We start from the raw sequence: 16,901 nt of genomic DNA, 5'->3' as shown, positions 1-16,901 counted from the left end.
AAACACTGGGCATTAAGGTAGACTGCACAATTGAAATTCTGTGAGCAGCATCACTGCTCTGATAACAGCAATATCCAGTCAAAGCACAGACCTTGGGAGGAGTCAAGACCTTCAGTTAAGAACTTTTAGGCATTATCTGGTATTATGAAACATGTATTTTGAAATTTGTTTTTAGCTTTCTTGAAATTTAAAATTTCAGTTACTAAGGGGGGAATTTATCAGGTGAGTTATGATCTGGAACTTGATGTCTGAAAGAATGGTGGAAATAGATCAGAGTACCTTTTTCTAAGGGAAATTGGGTACAGGAACAGGAACTCAAATCCCGCTGTCTGAAAACTGGGCATTTATTTTTTTTAAAGCAGGCCATGCAAGAATATTAAGTGTTATTAAATTAATGAAAAAAGCTTTCTGGTGTGTTCAGGGAGTTGCTGCATTGGCACAGCAGCATGCTATGTAGTTAGTTATTCGCTTTGCATGTCTGTCGTTTCCTGGGCTCCGAGTGGTAGAGTAATCCTTAACCCCACCCGACCCAGCTTGGAAAAGTTTGGAAGGTTGCATTTCTCTGCACAGCTTCCACCTTGAGTGTTTCTCGAGTGCTCCAGTGAACCGCTGGCCTTATCAAAGCACTATCCAACTTCAGTGTGGCTGACTTAGATTTGATTGCTGTCAATATTTATCTAATTACACTACAGGTACTGTGAAATGCTTCAGGACCTTTTTCAGAAAGATCCAAAATCCGGCACGGACTCAGTCCCGAGGTTGCCAGTTTTGAGGCACTCTACCTGTATATACTTGAAAAAGGCTAAGGTATATACTTGAAAAGGGCTAAAGGAAGAACTCTTTCAGTGAGTCAGCATATGCATGATGTGCTGTAGAATTCTATGATTTTGATTGATTTGTAGATGAGCATGATGTCACTTGATAGTGAACTTGCTAATGATTAATTTACATGTAAATGACTAATTTACACAAGATTTCCATTATAAGAATGCACATAGTCATTTATCATGAGGAAGAGGTTGACGTGAACAGAGCACCAGTAGGAAGTAAGGTTTTGTACATGGGGGGGTGGTGGGGGGTACAAATGTAAGATTTTTAATATATAGAAGTATGTACATGTGGTAGTGCGGTGTGTTTTGTACAGAAATGAAATTGGATGCTGACTCTGTTTTTCGTGTAGGTTTTTTGAAAAATATTTTTAGCTGATCTCTTGTAGCATTGTTTATTGGTAGCCTGAGGTCCAGAGCAAATCATGTTTAGCTGCTCATCAGACCTGCCTGTTCAAATCACTGCCCATGCACTTTATAGATATGTCATGAAGTCACTTAGAAAGTGAAAAGGGTTTACTTGACTGGCAGTAGCTTGGTTCTGTTTTTGCACAACAGCCTCTTCAAGCTGTCTCAAGATCAGAAAATGACTTTTGTATTCTTCAGTTGTGTTTTGGTAATGCTTTATAAGTACAGTAGAAAGACTGATTCCCTCACTACATTAACATGAGGCAATCTCCTTTGTCAGTCAGCAATCTCTGGCTTGTTCCTTTAAGACCACTCCTGAAATACACCCTATAAAGAAACAATTAAGATTGACCAACACTGAAGCTGCACAAATATGACAAATATAGTGTTGAAAATTCCAACATGTAATCTTAGTGGCAAGATTGGACGTATTTTCCTTTCCCAACAGGTACACATTTAAAATGGGATTTTTTTTTTTAATGTGCTCTCAATCATATGCCCCAGATTCCTTCACAATTTAGAAATTTGTGGTTTTGATTCCAAAGTCCAAATTGTTAAAGTCAGTTATGAACAGCAGTGGTTCCAGCACTGATTCTTTTAGAACACCTCATCCTACCTTCTGCCACTCTACATAAATATCCTTTACTCCCATTCTCTGCTTTTTCTGTCTTGAAGCCAACTAGCAATCCATTCTGCCACTCGTTCGTTCTCTGACCTTATTAATCTATTATTGGGCACTTTATCAAAGACCTTTTGAAAATCCAGAAATTACATCACCCTTAACGTTGTTTAGTGTCTCTGTTACCTCCTCAAAAAATTCAGTAAGGTTGGTCAAGCAAGATTTTCCCCTTTAAAATCCATGATGACTATGCATTATTATATTTATCATTTCTAGGTAAATTGTAATAACTGAAAGTTCAGGCCCTTACAGTGGAATGAAAAGTGGAGGATTTAGAAACAAGAGTCATCATGGCACAAAAGTAGTACATTTGGCTTATCAAGTCCATGCCAGGTCTCTGGCGTAATCCCATCAGTCCCATTCCCCCGCCCTGTTCTATTCTCGTAGCCCTGCAGGTTTATTTCTTTCAAGTGTTATCCAGTTTTTAAAAAATCATTCATTGTCTCCGCTTCCTCCACCATCATAGGCCTGGAGTTTCAGGTCATTACCACTGTATTTTTAAAAAAAATAGTTATTCTCATTCCTCCCCATATCTCTTGCCCAAAACCTTAAAGCTGTGTCCCCCAGTCCTTGTACCATCAACTAATGTGAACATCATTTCTTTGTCTACCTTATCTAAACCTGTCATAACCTTGTACACCTTGGATCTCTCCTTAACTTCCCCAGCCCCAGCTTCGCCAACCTAACCTTTTGGCTAAAATCCCTCATCCTTGTAAGCATTCTGGTAAATTTCCTCCACTACCTTCTCAAAGACCCCTTCCTTCTTCCTAAAGTCTGCAGACTTTAGGAACTGAATACAATATCCTAGTAGTGGTCGAACCAGAGCTTTATAAAGGTTCAACATAACTTCCCTGCTTCTATATGTGATACCTCTATTTTTGAAGCCCAAAATCCCATTTACTTTGCTAACTGCTCCTTCAATATGTCCTGCTACCATTTTAAAGGTCTATTTGCATGAACCCCCAGGTCCCTCTGTTCCTGCACACTCTTTTAGAACTGTGCCACTAAGTCTATCTTGCCTCTCCCTATCGCTTCTGCCAAAATGCATCACCTCACATTTGTCTGTCTTGAATTCCATCTGCCACTTAACCTGCCCATTCTGGTGGCCTATATATGCTCTGTTGCCGTCAATTGGCATCATCCTCACTGTATGCCACATCTGCAAATTTGGTATCATTGGAAAATTTTGAAATTTTACTGTATTTCAGTGGGCTGAATTTTTCTGTCAGCGAGAAGGGGGTGGGGCCCTCTCGCCGACGCGGGATGACGTCGGGGGGAATCCCCAACGTCATCCCGCCCCATTTAAATCTTCAGGAAGGTGGGGGCACAGCGCGATCAGCTGTCCGCCTGCCGACCTGTCAATGGCCAATTGAGGTTAACAGGATAATTAAAACAATTAAAGGACCTGCCCGTCCAACCTTAAGGTTGCTGCGCAGGCAAGGAGCCCCGGCAGGAACTAGAAAAAACATGAAACCTCATCCGCTGGCGGGATGAGGTTTCATGCCGGTTTTAAAAAAAGTTTATTAAAGTTTTTTTGTGCAATTTATGAACATGTCCCATCTTGTGTGACATTGTCACATGAAGGGGACATGTTAATGATTTTTTTTATTTTTCTGTTTTTAAAGTTTGAAAACCTTTCAGCAATCTCCCTGAGGCAGCACTTTGCCTCAGGGAGATGTGTGGTCTTTCGTGCGCATACGTGAAAGAGCGCACTCTTGCATTTGGGGAATCCTGCCCCTGCCCGCACAGCGCATAGCGCTTCCCGGCAGACGTCATGCTGGGTGGGCCTTAATTGGCCCGCCCACTTAAAATGGTGGCGGGGCCCGCTTCTCCGGAAATTGGGTCGGGCCCACCCGCTCGACAGGCAAAACATTCAGCCCAATATCTTATTTATGAACATCAAAAAAAGTGGTCTGAGCATAACCTTGGTTTGAAGTACTTTATTAATTACGCCATTCAGTGTTTTGTGCTCAATGCTGCTGATCTGAAGTAGGACAGGGGATTATGATTCATGGAAGGTCCATGACCAGTACTGTGAGACTATTGTGGAAGTAAATAAGCTGTTCCAAAGTAGCGCAACAATTAAATATAAAACGCAGAACAGTATGTTTATTTTCTTCGCACAAAGCTTTGGCCAGGTCACATCTTGTGTTAACTCTGTCCAGTTTTGGTTATGTGATGTTAGCACATAGTCTAATTTCAGTTTCTTTTGTTTTAATGAGCATTGTTCGTGAAGTTTATTAGACATATAAGCTGGCCCTGGAAAAAGTTCACAGAGCCACTAAATTGTTACATGATTTAATAACCCTTAGTTACCTGGAGAACTTTAGAGAGCTGAGGCTTTTTAATTTTGGAAAGGGTAAACTTTCGGCAGATAGAATTTTGAGGTTTTCAAAATTCTAAAAGTAATGAAACTCAGTCCAAGTGGATAGGCTGTTTGAGTGAATTGGCTAGAGTGGACCAGGGGATACAAGCAAAAGCTACAAAAGCATTGAGCTGGATTAGATGCAGGCAAGATCTGGAGCCTGTGGAATGGGTTTCCGTACTTGTGGTGTGTGCAAATTCACTGCAAGCATTCGAGGGAGAGCTGGGAAAGTTCCTGGGAGTGGCAAACATCTTTGCACAAAGAAGGGAATGGTTCATTGGTGGGGTGGGGGTGGGGGGGGTTGTTGTGATCTCCCTGGAGTGTACTTGATCACCTTTGGGGATCAGAGAAGAATTTCCGAGAGAAATTTCCGAAATTGGCCTATAAATTTTAGGTCTCAATTTTTAACTTCATCAGGAGATTATTTGGCGGCAGAGCTGGAGGGAATGGAAATAAGGTTATGTGGAAGTTACACCTTGCCTGGACAGGGCAGGCTTGATGGATGAGTTGGCCTTTTGCTGATCTTTTTCACTTCTGCATGAAATTGCTCTGGCAAAGAGCATGTTGAGATCTGGAAATAAGGATGAGGCCAACTCGTGGACAAGGAACCAATAGAACTCAATGACAACAGAGATGTCGAAGTGTGAGAGAGGAGTTTTGGCAGAGTTTTGGATCAACTGGAGTTTGTGATGGGAAGGCACTTAAGATGTTCAAGAAATTTAATGACAGACTGACGTTACACAGTGACCAAATTTTTGGCACATATTAGGTCTTCAGCCTCTTGAATTAGGTCTTCAGCCTCTTGATAGTGTATGCTTTATTTTTTTAATCATCTTTATTATACTTGCATTGTGCACTCTGCCACATTTGTGTTCATTTTCTCTTCCTCTCTCCTCATCTGAGACAATAGTTTAAAAATGTATTAATACTGTATAAGTTTTTGGGAATGAGTTTAAGGCAATACTTCAGCCTTGTGGTTCTGCAAATGTTCATTAAACTTGCTGAACTGGATTGTTGTATTGTCACATGTTCACATGCAGATGGTTGTCAGCTGGAAGATTTTTGCATTTTTAAATTCATCTTGAGGAAAAGAGCAAAGTGCAATCTGTTATATTGACCAGAGGTTTTTCCACCCCCTCCTAGACTTAATAGGAATGCCAAAGGAAAAATATGATCCAAAAGATCTACATAGAATTTATGCAATCATGTCAATGGAAGAGGCAGCCAATGGGAAGAAATCACACTGGGCAGAATTAGAAATCTCGGGTGAGTAGATGTGACACTTGAATGCTGCTTTGTTTTCCTCATGTAGTGAGAGTTTTTAGGCCACATGTATACAGCTATTTGCAGGGTTGAATGTGAATGTTCCATTCATGTGAAATTTTGAAATGTGAAAATTCAACTTCTGAAATTTACATTTTGGGCTCAATGTTATGGACCAAAGGTGGGAGAATGGCACTAAGTGAATGGCTCATTCGGTGAGCCAGCGCAGACATGTTGAGCCAAATGGCCTCCTGTACTGCAACATTTGTGATTCCTATCCTACTTTCAGAATCAATTGACTTCTTATTGCTTGTTGTCTCAGTCATTTCTCTATTCCCTGCTTGTTTTGCAGGCTGCCACAGTTAATTGACTGAAGTACTAGATGCTTTCAAACCACAGCCTGAGTTTTAGAGGGTAACCTTGTGTTTAACAGTACATAATGCAGACTGCTGGTTTTGCAGTAAACCCAATGCACTGTGGGGCCTGTCGCTTTGCATACGTGCAGACTGTCCAGAGACCGTTTAGCTTGTACACATGAGCAAAATCATGTCGCTAGCAGAAGGCATAGGGAGATGTGATGGTGAATAACTTGTGCTTGAAGTCCCAGGCTACCACCCTGTGTATCAAACAAAGAGTACATTAGGACAAAGATCTAAGTCTAGATTTAAAATCTTGGCTTAACTGCATTATCAGAAGATCCTCACCTACAGCCAGCCCTGTGATAAGTTAAACCAGTTTTGTTTTGAGTTTGAAAGCAATGGTATGGCAGTTATTTTCCATTGGAAGACAGTGCTTTTTTAAAATCTGATGTCCACATTTGCTCCCCATTGCAAGATTCCAAACAACAATCACTACTAATTTGGAATATTTTAAGCCTTGGTGGAACAAAGGTTAAAACAATGCTACCTGAACATTTATCCTGGACCTAATAAAGGTGCTGTGACCACAGACCAGAAATCTAGTGGATTAGAAGTGCTCATGTTAACATTGGAGCCTCTAAACGATTGTTATTTAAAGATTCACATACCAGTATTCTGACACATAATCAGCGACAAGTATTTTATGATGTACAGTCAATTTAAGCAGAAATATTTCCAAATTCCAGTCGAGGTAAATAACTAATTTTCTTTTGTATTGCTAAATTCCTTTTCCTCATGCAGGTAAAGTGAGGAGCTTGAGCACTTCGCTGTGGTCTTTAACACACTTGACTGCACTGCACCTGAACGACAACAACCTTGCACGCATTCCACCGGATATTGCCAGGCTCCATAATCTAGCTTACTTGGATCTATCATCTAATAAACTGCGCAGTTTACCAGCTGAGCTCGGAAACATGGTGTCACTCAGGTAAGTAACAAGGACCAATTTCTCTACAAACACTTCAGCAACTGCATGTCAGAAGTTCTCATGGGCTAGTTTCGTTAGTAGAAATGGATGCGAACAGTCCTAAAATGTTTACCTTGTCGAGATAATCCCTATTTTTCCTGAACAACTATTCAACAGTTCAATCCTGAAATAAATAACTTTGCTTTTGTATGCTTGTGTTTGTATAAACATTTAAATTCATGACTGAAATTTTACAACCACGAAAGTCCCATTTCCCCGTGTTCGCTGATCTACGTGAAGCAGTCAAGCAACATCTTGATTTTAGAATTCTCATCCTTAAATTTTCAAATTCCTCCTTGGCCTCTATTTCTATAGTCTCCTTCAACCCCACAACCCTCTGAGACATCTGTACTCATCTAATTCTGACCCCTTGAGTATCTCTAATTTTAGTAGCTCTGTCATTGGTGGCTTCATCTTCAGTTGCCCAGTCCCTAAACTCTGGAAGTCCCTAACAACACCCCTTGGCCTCTCTGCCTCATTTTCCTCCTTTTAAGACACTCACTCCTTAAAATCTATCTAGCTCTTTGACCAAGCTTGGTTACCTGATGCAACATCTCTTTATGTGGCTTAGTGTTATATTTGTATAGCGTATTTTGAAACAAAATGTAAGTTGCTGAAACAAGATGGTCTCCGTAAGATTTTAACTGTTAGTGATCATTTGCATTGTTTATGATGTACGTTTTCTGCATTTGAAGGTTATCTTTTTGATGTTTTAAACCACTATATTGGAGTTATGAATGAATAATTCAAATAATTAAGCTGGGAAGGACTCCATTTCCCATGCCCCAATGTTCCCGTGGCTGAGTGCACATTGTTCAGTCTTTGACTAGTAAACTGTAAGTTGGATCTGTCTAGTTCTGACTATATATAGCTTAGTAATGAGGCATTTGGGTCTGCGATTTTTTTTTTTTTTGTTTTTTTTTTTAGCTTTTTCCTTTTGTTGTAGTTGCTCATCAGAAGACTTAAAAATGAAACTATACAATTCAGAAGTCCCAAGAAATGAATGGATACATAAAGCCTGGTGAGACAGTAATGCAAAGTGCATTGAAACCTAAAGCTTAAATCCTAAAGAAAAGAAGCCTCTTTCTCCTGTACATCTACGGAACTGGAGGTGTGTACTCAAATTGTGGAAGAATGCAGTATCAAAACATCATTCTTGGCAAATGCAACATAGTCAAGCAATACACCAAGTATTGATTCAAAAGTTGCCAAAAATTCCAAGAAACCGAACCTATTCAAGAACTACCCAATAACATCTCAAGCTTGAGGTATACAAGTTTAACTCCTTAGATATCTGGAAGGAAATCAATCTGACTGTACGGAGCCCATAAACCTTGAAATGGGAAAACAGAGTTGCAATAAATTTATTTAACCTTGCTCAAATAATAGTTTTTTTCTCAGAAAGGAGACTGAAGCAATTCCCTGCTCAGCTAGGATGACAATTGGGAAAAGGGGGCACTGCATGAGAAGAAAGCTAGCTAAGGGAAGGCAAAGTACCTAGGATGAGGGAAGAAATAATTGGGAAACCTACTGGGTGATTCTGAAAACTACTTTTTTTGATGAGTGATTTTAAAGAACTTATGCTTACTTACTAAAAGCCATGTTGACATAAAACGTCCTTCAGTTGCCAGGCATGTTGCTCTTCATGTTGAATTGAAAATGCTTTTTACTATAATATAAACATAACTACAGTGTATTAGTAGCAATGGAAACAGTGCTTCAGATAGCTCATTTTGTTTTGGTGCAAGTAACTCAATTCACATTCATAGACCAATGATGCAATCTCAATGTAGCAGGCTTGTGTGTGAACCCAGTCTAACTGTGGGACAAAGCCTGGTGGCCAGAAAATAGTCACAGAATATAGATTTCAAATCTTCTGGTGATGTGGAAGCCATCCCAAAACCAAACTGGATGAATTTTATAGCACTGCAAGTAATACAGAACCGGCTCTTGAAGCAATGCTATGATGTAAATGTAGAGATCATTTAAGTGAGGTCTGCATATATATTGAGAGGTTCAGACAAAATTTTAGACATAAATTTTCACCAATTACAAAGGCAACTACAAAGGTATAAAAGCATTTACCATGCAACAAAAAATCTCAATAGAGAGAAACTGTGATCAAAAGGCTCTACAATTTTTTCAAGACCCCACACTAAGAGCAGTCTTGCAGATCATTGCATTGTTTGAGTCAACAGCAGGGACAAAATGTACTAAGCCACAAGACCTATATTAACAGAAACCTGAGTTCATCTGAAATCTGATTGTTTCAGCATTTTTTTTGAAATGGGATCCTGCAGCAATGACTGTCTGTCTGAAAGGGGATGAGCTTAGATGCAATTACTCCATGTGCTTGAGCCTCCATGACACCTTTTGGCGTCGGGGCCAAGTGTGACTACGAGCACCTGTATGGCTTTGACTAAAGGCCGAACATAGCACCAGGACATCCAACTCACTCCATTGCCATCCAGTACATCCACGAATCTGGCCTTCCTCTCTGCCAGGTGTATGTCTCCAAAACCGACAAGATGCAGATTTGTGTTTTTAGAGGAGTGGTTCTGATAACTTAGCTGCTACCGCAGATAAGGAAGACCTGAAGACAAGCATGTTCCAGACTAGAAATGGATCCCAATAGGTGTTGGCTACTCCAGCAAGCTCTTAGGTTTGGCATGAAGAACAGCTAGCTGCCTGTTACGCTTCAGGTCATGTATCTGGCAGAAGAAAATTTTTGCTGTCACCCACCATTCGGAAGCAACTTCCAAGTAAGTTTATCTCTGCAGGGTCTGAGAGCAGAAAGTTGCAACATGTATGTAAACACACAGAAGCACCTGACTACCCTCCTTAGCGCAAAACTCATAACTGTGTCAGAGAATCCATGCTTTTTGTCCCACAAATTGCCAAGATCCACAGGAAGCTTATTTGACTATGTGTGCAGGGGAATGGATCAAAGTGACCAACCAGTGCTATAATCTAGCAGTCATCAGTTGTTTTATAACCAATGGTCAACCCATGTAGGAACATAGTAGCCCTGTTCAGCACTCAGGATGAGCAGTGACTTTCACTTACAGCACTGTTCAGTTTGTTGGCCAGGCTTTCTCAGTGGGGCTCTGAAAGATTCATAGATACAGCAATTGGGTTCTTGGTGAAAGCACGAAGCTCCTTTGGTAAGGAGTACACCTGCCACTGACATGTCAAGAGTTTAGCACATTTGTCCTGATGACCCTTGTGGAGGACTGGCACATGGATCCTCCACTAATCAATTGGATCTCTGATCGTGAGCATGCTGTCAGAGTAAGCTGAAAGGACAATCACTACACCCAGCTTGTACAAAGCCAATCTCCATTGCCTCTTACGCCTAGTTTGTACATAGCCAATTTCAATAGCATTTTATGTAAGAGTCACAGGAGTGGCTCCACGTTATGAGAGGGCACTGAATATGAGATAGGTTAGTTTTGTTGTGGCTAGAATGTACATGAATAATTGTATATCTTGTGCGATAAATGCAAGTACCATAGATGCACAGAAGCAGTTTAGTTTGAGGGGATGACTAGTTCTGCAACATAGATCTTCGTCGCTGCAACCAAGTTGCCAGATCATATAATCTTTACTGTGTCCAGTGTATTCAGCAACTTGTATTATTGTCATGTAGAGTGAAACAAATTGACTGCAAGCTGGCATTCGTGAAGGTTAGAATCTCAAGAGGAGGCCAAGTAGGATATTTCACTTAACACTCCTGTCTGCAAGTGCTTTTAAACATCAACTCTTGCACTCGTGATTTAGGAGTAAGGGATGTTCATGGAGTCTCTTCCATTAATGCCTGATTGATTGATTGATTGATTGATTGTCTACTATCACTGTCTCTTGATTTGATGTGATAGGGTAGTTCTGCAGAATATGCTGGGGCTACTTAGCTTATGGAATGCTGCTTTTGGTGTTCAACATATATATCCTATATAGATGGCTAATATTAGTACAGCACAGGGCCATCTGGAGGAGCTTAACTTCCAGGAGGTGATTCATATTTCATACTGCTTTAAAAATCCCTTCATAAAATTTAAAGTTGTTTTTAGCAGTAGATCTAATTCTGTAATGATAATCACTTATGCTTGCAAATATGTCACTCAACATAGTGGTAGGGACTCTTTAAAAATTGAAACCAAGATATACCATGATTTCTCAGTAGAAACATAAAAACATAGAAACTAGGAGCAGGAGTGGGCCATTCGGCCCTTTGAGCCTGCTCTGCCATTCAATATGATCATGGCTGATCCCCTATCTCAACACCATATTCCCGCTTTCTCTCCATACCCCTTGATGCCCCTAATATCCAAAAATGTATCAATTTCTTTCTTGAATATGCTCAGTGACCTGGCCTCCACAGCCTTCTGTGGTAGAGAATTCCACAGGTTGACCACCCTCTGAGTGAAGAAATCTTTCCTCATCTCAGTCTTAAATGGCGTGCTCCATATACTGAGATTGTGGCCCCTGGTTCTAAACTCCCCAACGAGGGGGAACATCTTCCCTGCATCCAGCCTGTCTAGCCCTGTTAGAAATTTATATGCTTCAATCAGACCCCCTCTCATTCTTCTAAACTCCAGTGAATACAAACCCAGTCGAACCAATCTCTCCTTATATGACAGTCCTGCCATCCCCGCTATCAGCCTAGTGAACCTTCGCTGCACACTCTCTATGGCAAGTATATCCGATCTTAGGTAGGGAGACCAAAACTGCATGCAATACTCCAGGTGTGGTCTCACCAAGGCCCTGTATAACTGCAGTAAGACATCGCCTGCCACCAAGATAAAGACCCATTTATTCCCATTCTCCGGTCTGTCAACCAATATTACCCCCAATCCCATGTGCTTTAATTTTGCTCTCTAGCCTCTTAAGTGGTACACCACATCTACTGGTTCTCCCTTATGTATTCTACTAGTTACATGCTCAAAAAACTCGAGTAGATTAGTTAAGCATGATTTCCCTTTCCGTTACCACGTCTTTTATAATAGACTCTAGCATTTTCCCCACTACTTATGTTAGGCTAACTAGTCTGTAATTCTGTTTTTTCTCTCCCTCCTTTTTTAACTAGTGGGTTTACATTTGCCACCCTCCAATCTGTAGGAACTGCTCCAGAGTCGATAGAATTTTGGAAGATGACCACCAATGCATCCAATATTTCCAGGGCCACTTCCTTTTGTACTCTGGGATGTAGATTATCAGGCCCTGGGGATTTTTCAGCCTTTAACCTCATTAATTTCTCTAGCACCATTTTTTTTTTACTAATACTGATTTTCTTCAATTCCTCCCTCTCACTAGACCTTTGGTTCCCTAACATCTCTGGGAAATTATTTGTGTCCTCTTTCGTGAAGACAGAACCAAAATATGTTGTTCAATTCTTCTGCCTTTTCTTTGTTCCCCATTATAATTCCTCCCTTTTCTGACTGTAAGGGACCTACAGTCTTTGTCTTTGCTAATCTTTTTCTCTTCACATATTTATAGAAGCTTTTACAGTCAGTTTTCATGTTCCTTGCAAGTTTACTCTTGTACTCTGTTTTCCCCTTCTTGATCAGTCTTTTTGTCTACTTTTGCTGGATTCTAAACTACTCCCAATCCTCAGGCTTGCTGCTTTTTCTGGCAATTTTAAATGTCTCCTCTTTGGAGTCACATCCCCAATTTCTTTTGTAATCCATGGTTGAGCCACCTTTCCCGTTTTTTTTTTGCTCCAGACAGGAATGAATGATTGTTATAATTCATGCATATGTTCCTTAAATATTAGCCATCGCCTAGCCACTGTCAACCATTTTAGTAAGGTTCCCCAATCCACCATTGCCAACTCGCGCCTCATACCCTCGTAGTTCCCTTTTATTTAGATTCAGGACCCTAGTTTCGGATTCAACTTCTTCACTCTCCATCCTAATGAACAATTCTATGATTTTATGGTCCCTCTTTCCCCAAGATTGTTTGTTTGTTAATTAACCCTTTTTCATTGCACAATACCCAGTCTAGGATAGCCTGCTCTCTAGTTGGCTCCTCAACGTATTGGTCTAAAAAAAACCCATCACATACACACTCCAGGAAATCCTTCTCCACAGTATTATTGCTAGTTTGGGTTGTCCAATTTATATGTATTTTAAGGTCACCCATGATTACAGTTGTACCCCTGTTGCATGCATTTCTAATTTCCTGCTTAATGCCTTTTCTTGCATCTCCATTACTGTTTGGGGGCCTATAGACAACCGCCACCAACTAGAGAGCAGGCTATCCTAGACTGGGTATTGTGCAATGAGAAAGGGTTAATTAACAATCTTGTTGAACAATCCCATTGGCGTTTCTTATCTCCACCCAAACAGATTCCGCATCATGATTTTGTGAGCCAATATCCTTCCTCACTATTGCATTGATTTCCTCCTTTACTAACAATGCTACCTCACCTCCTTTCCCTATTTGTCTGTCCTTCCTAAATATTGGATGTTCAGTTCCTATCCTTGGTCACCCTGCAGCCATGCCTCCGTAATTGCAACTATATCATAACCGTTTATATCTATTTGTGCTGTTAATTCATCTACCTTATTGTGAATTCTCCACACATTAAGATACAATGCCTTTAGACTTTTTAACCTTGTTAGTCATTTTGGCTTTATTTTGCACTATGACCCCATTTGTTTTTTGCCCTTGTTTTTTCTGCTTTCCACTTTTTTGCTTCTTACTTTCCTGTCTTTTGTTTCTATCCTTGTTTCCTCCTCCTCTGTCTCCTTGCTCAGGTTCCCATCCCCTGCCATTCTAGTTTAAACCCTCCCCGATCGCACTAGCAAACATCATTACCATCAACGCCCCCCCCCCCCCCCCCCCAACCCCTGGCTGAGGACATTGGTCCTGGCCCTGCCCAGATGCAACCCATCCTGTTTGTACTGGTCCCACCTTCTCCAGAACTGGCCCCAGTGTCCCAGGAATCTGAACCCCTCCCCCTTAGATCATTTCTTCAGCCACGTATTCAGCTGATATACCCTGTTATTTCTACCCTTGCTAACATGTGGCACTCGTAGCAATCCTGAGATTACTACCTTTCGAGATCCTATTTTTTATGTCCCAACTCCCTATATTCAGCTTGTTGGACCTCATCCCCCTTTTTTTACCAATGTCATTTGTACCAATATGACCACTGGCTGTTCGCCTTACCCCTTCAGAATGTTCTGCAGCCTCTCCAAGACATCCTTGATCCTGACACCATGGAGGCAACATACCATCCTGGAGTCTGTTTTGCGGCCGCAGAAACGCCTGTCTGTTTCCCTTACTATTGAATCCCCTATCACTATAGCCCTGCCACTCTTCTTTCCTCCCTTTTGTGCAGCAGAGCCACCCGTGGTGCCATGGACTTGGCTGCTGCTGCTTTCCCCTGAGAACTCATCTCCCCCAACAGTATCTAAAATGGTATATCTGTTAGAGAGGGGGATGGCCACAGGGGTATCTTATACTACTTGCCTCCTCTACTCTGCCTGGTGGTCACCCATCCCCTTTCTGCCTGTTCAGTCTTTACCTGCGGTATGACCACCTCACTGAATGTGCTGTCCATGATAATCTCAGCATCGCGGATGCTCCACAGTGAATCCACCCGTAGCTCCAGCTCCGAAATAAGGTTAGCCAGTAGCTATAGCTGCAGCTGCACACGTGGTCTCCAGGGACACTGGAAGTGTTCATGGCTTCCCATGTAGCGCAGGAGGAGCATATCATTGGTACGAGCTCTGCTGCCATGACTTCCCTTTAGACTAAACTCGTTAGTTACTCCTAGGGGCCATATTCCACTCCAAACACCCCTAACACAGTCCAAAGTTCTAACCTTATTTAGTTTAAGCTAATGGACTGCAGCAGTTTAATTAGTAGAAAATGTTGAAGTAGAAGTACTCGCCTGATCCTACTTACCAATCAGCTATCTCGAGTCACTTTTTGAATCGTGACGTCACTTCGAAATCCACCCCATGAAGGTCCTGAGGGTAGATGTATTTGAAGCAAAATGATTGCTGGCGGAGTATGGATTTAAATTGTAGTGAACATGAACAGGTGAGGATCCAGGCACATGACAATCTGTGATTAAGATTCATGCCATTAAAGCTGTCACAAGGCCAGAGATGTTGGTGGAATGTCCCTGTCCAATGACTCTGGAAGCTAAAGGTTTTCCTTTGTTTTTCTGAACGGTGTGCTACTTCTGTTTGGTAAAACAGAAGCTCTTTTACATGTTTTTGTGTTTCAGGTGAAGAAAATTCTACATTTAAGTATTTTTCCTTCTTCTACAGGGAATTGCTTTTAAATAACAATCTGTTACGGGTTTTGCCTTACGAACTAGGAAGACTGTTCCAGCTACAGACCCTTGGTTTAAAAGGTCAGGGCTAGTATCATTATACACATATGAATGATCCTATCTTGCATTTCTGACAACTTTTAGAAGTTTACTGATGATTTTGTTGAGCCCCCTTTTTCTTTCCCCTGCTCCCCCACCTCCATTTTCAGGGTAATGCTTTATGGCCACTTTGTACATTTTGCTTTGTAGCTTTTGCATGTTTTGTATCTCGTTTATTTTATTCTGTTCTGTGATTTCAATTTTAAAAAGAAAGGGGCAGGAATGATTGAATATCATGAGGTGGCCATTTGCTTTGGGGCTTTTGTCAAATAATTTTACATGTTTTTTTTTTGAATAGCTCCTTAATTGTGATTTGCTGTGCAATACTTGCTAAAAGATGTTTGAAGTTCACAGTTGTCAAAAAGACTTGAGTAGCAGCATTTTCCTGCTGTTGTTATAATTGATTACATTGGACCACAGATGAAACTTCCCCTCCCCACCATTCTTTCAATTTAAATTATTGATAGAATGTATACATTTCAAAACTTATTTCTCAAACTTGGCTCGTCCAAAGGAGTGTTTTTCAAATGTTTCTAGGAAAACTCCCCTACAAATATTGACCCACTCTTAAGGATCCAAAGCCCTCACTTACAAAAGACATCATTAGAGGAAACATAAGAACACAAGAAGTAGGAGCATGAGTAGGCCATTTGACCCCTTGAGCCTTATCCACCATTTAATAAGATCATGGCTAATCTGATCATGGCTTCAACTCCACTTTCCTGCCGATCCCCTGTAACCCTTGACTCTCCTATCAAAAATCTGTCCAATTCAGCCTTGAATATATTCAATAGCCCAGCCTCCATTGCTCTCTAGGGTAGAGAATTCCAAAGATTAACAACCCTCATAGAGGAAATTTCTCCTTGTCTCTGTCTTAAATGGGAGCCTCTTTGAAGCTATGCCCCCAGTTCTAGATTCTCCCAGAAGTGAAATAATCCTTTTAACGCACAACAGCTTGAGTACAGCAACAGAAATCAGGAGCTAATAGTTCAAATATGCAGAAATACAAAATTGAATTTGTGACATGATGTTTACAATGCAAACGTCTAGTCCTGAGTGGATGGAGTCCACTAGGTCTTTCAGGGTTCATGGACTCTCGAAAGCAGTAACCTAAAATTATTTTTAAAATGCATTGCATAGATTTGTTTGAAGATATTAGATCTGAATGCAAATATAGGAAATGTACTTCACATGAGTGACTGAGACATGGCTTATGTCATTGCCAAAATTTTTTTGTCACTTTATTCCTTTTATTTTTGAATTGCTTGCCATCCTTAATGGCATGCTCCAATTTCCCTGCCAATGTGACAGGTCATTGATTTCGGTCAAATTTTTTTCCAGTGCTCCTAGATCATTATCTGTTGGTTGCGTGGAAGTGACTGATCAATTAGTCTGATTTTGCTCCTGCTCCCATTCCCATGGGAGGACACTCTTGACCTCTCAGCTGCTCACCTTAGTGGCTGAACTGAGAACTTTAAAACGTGATGAAATCAAATTGTACCACTCGTTGAAATGACAAGATGATATTATTTGATTTTATGGCAGTAAGTCACCTTGTGTATTATCAAGATACACACTTTTAAT

The 16,901-nt window shown here is 40.9% G+C and overlaps 1 protein-coding gene across 5 annotated transcripts in view; it reads left to right on the top strand.

Annotated features, from left to right (window-relative positions):
- The window catches only part of cnot6l (CCR4-NOT transcription complex, subunit 6-like), a 96,104-nt gene that overhangs the window by 36,232 nt on the left and 42,971 nt on the right, over positions 1-16,901 (top strand). For all 5 annotated transcript variants that reach the window (XM_078543542.1, XM_078543522.1, XM_078543514.1 and 2 more), the window contains 3 exons: positions 5,423-5,545; positions 6,703-6,889; positions 15,214-15,299. In XM_078543542.1, the coding sequence (XP_078399668.1) occupies positions 5,434-5,545; positions 6,703-6,889; positions 15,214-15,299 (385 nt within the window). In that variant the 5' untranslated portion in view covers positions 5,423-5,433. The remainder of the gene's footprint in view (positions 1-5,422; positions 5,546-6,702; positions 6,890-15,213; positions 15,300-16,901) is intronic.

The sequence above is a fragment of the Cetorhinus maximus genome, chromosome 1 (genome assembly GCF_964194155.1).
Source record: "Cetorhinus maximus chromosome 1, sCetMax3.hap1.1, whole genome shotgun sequence".
NCBI classification, from domain to species: domain Eukaryota; kingdom Metazoa; phylum Chordata; class Chondrichthyes; order Lamniformes; family Cetorhinidae; genus Cetorhinus; species Cetorhinus maximus.
Note: the sequence above shows the minus strand (reverse complement) of the source record. Positions and strands in the feature narration are given on the sequence as shown.